The following is a 3,819-nucleotide window of genomic DNA, read 5'->3' on the forward strand; positions in this document are numbered from 1 at the left end:
TTTTTCAATTTATCACGTTGGTTTCTGTTTAGAGTGTTTGGAACTTGTTTAGCCACCAAATAATTCACCAAATCAGCATACCAAGGCTCACTTACCTTAATGGACAGCAATTGCTCATCAGGGAATGTTTCTGAAATAGGTAAAGAGGACTCGTCCTCATGTACCATATGGCTTAGGTGGTCAGCCACCACGTTTTCACTCCTTTTTGTCTCGAATTTCGATGTTAAACTCTTGAAGAAGTAGCATCCATTGAATTAGCCTTGGTTTGGCTTCTTTCTTGGTGAGCAAATACTTCAAAGCTGCATGATCAGTGAAAATAACAACTTTAGTACCAAGTAAATATGATCAAAATTTATCTAAAGCAAAGACAATGGCAAGAAGTTCTTTTTCAGTGGTAGAATAGTTTAATTGAGTATCATTCAATGTCTGGGATGCGTAGTAGATAACATGCGGCTTCTTGTCCTTCCTTTGGCCTAAAACAGCCCCTAATACATAATCGGAAGCATCACACATGAGCTCAAAAGGAAGGGTCCAATCAGGTGGAACAATGATTGGGGTCATGGTCAGCAACTCCTTGAGGTGTTGGAAGGCTGCCTTGCATTCCTCGTTGAAGTCAAAAGTCACTTCTTTTTTAAGGAGATGGCAAAGAGGTTGGGAAACCTTTGAGAAATCCTTGATGAATCTTCGATAGAAACCTGCATGTCCAAGAAAATAACGAACCTCTCTAACCGAAGTAGGAGAGGGTAAGTGGCGCACAAGATCTATCTTTGATTTATCAACCTCAATTCCTTTTTTAGGAATTATATGACCTAAAACTATGCCTTGTTTAACCATGAAATGACATTTTTCCCAATTTAAAACAAGGTTAGTTTCAATGCATCATTTTAAAATCAAATTAAGATTATTCACACAACAATCAAATGAATCACCAAAAACGCTGAAATCATCCATAAAAACCTCAATAATCTTCTCATCATACATCTTTGAAATGTGGCAGGCGCATTGCATAAACCAAATGACATGCGACGATAAGCAAATGTACCAAAGGGGCATGTGAAAATGGTTTTTTCTTGATCTTCCGGGGCTATCACAATTTGATTATAACCTGAATATCCATCAAGAAAATAATAAAATGCATAACCCGCTAACCGTTCAAGCATTTGATCAATGAATGCAAAAGGGAAATGATCCTTCCTTGTGGTGGCATTGAGTTTCCTATAATCGATACAAACCCTCCAACCTGTTTGGATTCGAGTAGGCATAAGCTCATTTTTGGCATTTGTCACCACAGTTACTCCAGATTTCTTTGGAACACATTGAACCGGAGAAACCCAACGACTATCCGAAATTGGATATATCACTCCACAATCAAGTAGCTTGATTATCTCCTTCTTCACAACTTCCATCATTTGAGGGTTGGGTCGGTGTTGAGCCTCTCAAGATGTTTTAGACCCCTCCTCCAAAAGTATACGATGCATACATGTCGTAGGGCTGATTCTTTTTATGTCGGCCAACGTCCACCCAATTGTTGTTTTGTACTCATTTAGCACCCTCACCAGCTTACCTTCTTCTTGTGCCATGAATGAGGAAAAGATAATGACGGGCAAGGTCTCTTGGTCTCCTAAGAAAGCATACTTCAAATGGCTTGGCAATGGTTTTAGTTCAAGGGATGGTGGCTGCACAACTGAAGGAAGTGGCTTATTAGCCAAAACTGAAATTGAAATTGAGTCCAAAAACTTACCAGATTGTGGTGGCAATGATTCGAGGACAGCCACTATCTCAATCATATCTTCATTAGGAGGCACAGCATGATGTTCTCCATGCATGCCGTGGGTGGGCATTGTGGCTGATCCATTGTTTTTTAATTCCATTCCTCTTGTAATGACCAATTCAAGTGCATCTTCATTCAATTGTTCAAAATGGTCCTACGCCAAGGAATCAATTACATCAATAGAAAAACATGAATGATCATCACTAGGATACTTGATAGATTCAGAAAGATTGAAATAAATAACTTCCCCATCAAATTCCATTGCCAAGGTCTCATTAAACACATCAATCTTAGTGCGGGCAGTTTTCATGAATGGTCTTCCAAGGAGGATTGGTAATGAAGGAGAATGGTCTGATTCTTCCATTTCAAGCACGTAGAAATCCACTGGAAATATTAAATGATTGACCTGCACTAAAACATCTTCCAAAACTCCCTTTGGGTAGGCATTAGATCGATCGGCCAATTGAATAATCACACCATCATTTTTTAACTCACCTAAGTTCATAGATGCATAAATTGAATAAGGCATGACATTAATAGATGCACCTAAGTCTAGCATGGCATGTTCAAAACGATTACTGCCAATAACACAAGGAATTGTAAAACTACCAGGATCCTTGCATTTATAGGGCATTTTACGTTGTAAGATGGCTGAAACATTTTCACTTACCTTGACAACCTCCTTGTTCAAAATTCTCTTCCTAGTGGGGCAAAGTTCTTATAAAAACTTGGCATACCTTGGAACTTGCTTAATTGCATCCAAAAGTGGTATATTGACTTGTACTTTTCTAAATGTTTCCAAAATGTCCTTTTTAGCCTTCTCCTTCTTTAATTGCATGAATCTGCGAGGAAATGGTACATTTGGGGGAATAACATTAGAAATAATCGAATTTGGAACCTCCTTACCTTTGAAGGATGAATGAGGGTGTTTAGGTGGCTGCGACATGGGTGGTTCTACCCTTGCCGTGGCCTGCTCTTACTCTTCCTCGAATTGCAACTTCTTGTCCTCTGTTGGGGTTGATTTAGATGGTTGTGGGGCTGTTTCAACTTGTTTTCCACTTCGCAACATGATTGCTTTTGCAGATTCGAATCCTCATTTCGGTTTGACAACGGTTGAACTAGGCAACTTGCCTTGCTCTCTGAATTGGCCCATGAACTCCGCAATCTGTCCTACTTGCTTATCCAATTCATCCACCTTTTTGTCTCTATTTTGCATTCCCAGTGCCATAGAAGTTAATAATTGAAAATTTTGATCATTATCTATGGACGAACCTGATTTGGTATGGGAAGGTTATGCTTGGGGTTGTGTGGGTGCGTATGGCCTTTGGTAGAATCCCGGAGGTTACTGCCTAAATGCACTTTGTTGTTGGGTTTGTTGGGGCTCCCTTCACTTGAAATTTGGATGATCTTTCCAACCTGGATTGTATGTATTAGAGAAAGGATCACTCCTTGGTTGGTTTTGGCTCCCAAAACCCACGACATTGGCAGATTCTCACCTTCCATTCTCGATCAATTGAGGGTACTTATCCGTGAGATGTCCGTGCATTGAGCACACGCCACAAGCAGCTACACTTTGTACTTTGGTATTTCAACCACCTGTGAAAAAAGAGTAGTAAGATTAGCCATTTGATTTTGAAGTTCGGAAATAGCACTTACCTCATTCACATGTTGCTGCCGTGGGGTGTCTCTTTGGCCAACGCCTTCATATTGTTGAGCATTCAAAGCTCGGTTAGCAATTAGGGTCTTGGCAGTCGTGGGTGTTTTGTCCACCAAAGCTCCTCCCGCTAAGGCATCTAGCATTTGGCGTTCAATGGGAAGAAGTCCTTCGTAAAAGTATTGAATGAGCAATTATTCCTTCATTTGGTGTTGAGGACATGAAGCAACAAGACGTTTAAAATGTTCATAGTATGCAGGGAAGAATTCTCCTTGATTTTGCTGAATACCACTAATCCTTTTGCGTAGAAAAATGACTCGAGAAGTTGGGAAAAACTTCTCCAAGAAAGCCCGTTTCATGCTCTCCCAAGATGTGACAGTTCCGGGGGCTAGTT

General features: G+C 40.2%; 1 protein-coding gene across 1 annotated transcript; it reads right to left on the bottom strand.

Moving 5' to 3' along the window:
- Positions 1-345: 345 nt before the first annotated feature.
- Positions 346-2,840, bottom strand: LOC139198154 (uncharacterized). The gene is made up of 7 exons (XM_070826423.1): positions 2,752-2,840; positions 2,509-2,613; positions 2,267-2,349; positions 2,016-2,155; positions 1,565-1,925; positions 980-1,105; positions 346-695 (listed from the first exon to the last, which is right to left on the bottom strand). Exons 1-7 carry the CDS (start codon positions 2,838-2,840, stop codon positions 346-348), a joined length of 1,254 nt encoding a protein of 417 aa, XP_070682524.1.
- Positions 2,841-3,819: the final 979 nt, after the last annotated feature.

This window comes from Malus domestica, chromosome 08, assembly GCF_042453785.1.
Source record: "Malus domestica chromosome 08, GDT2T_hap1".
Taxonomy (NCBI): domain Eukaryota; kingdom Viridiplantae; phylum Streptophyta; class Magnoliopsida; order Rosales; family Rosaceae; genus Malus; species Malus domestica.

Excerpts from the sequence above, each read along its gene's own strand:
- LOC139198154 (XM_070826423.1), bottom strand. The coding sequence starts at position 2,840 with ATGTTGCGAAGTGGAAAACAAGTTGAAACAGCCCCACAACCATCTAAA. Across the intron at positions 1,926-2,015 it reads CAATGGAATTTGATGGGGAA|GACCATTTTGAACAATTGAA; the intron begins GTTATTTATTTC and ends TCCTTGGCGTAG. Across the intron at positions 1,106-1,564 it reads ATTCATGGCACAAGAAGAAG|GTTATAATCAAATTGTGATA; the intron begins GTAAGCTGGTGA and ends ATGGATATTCAG.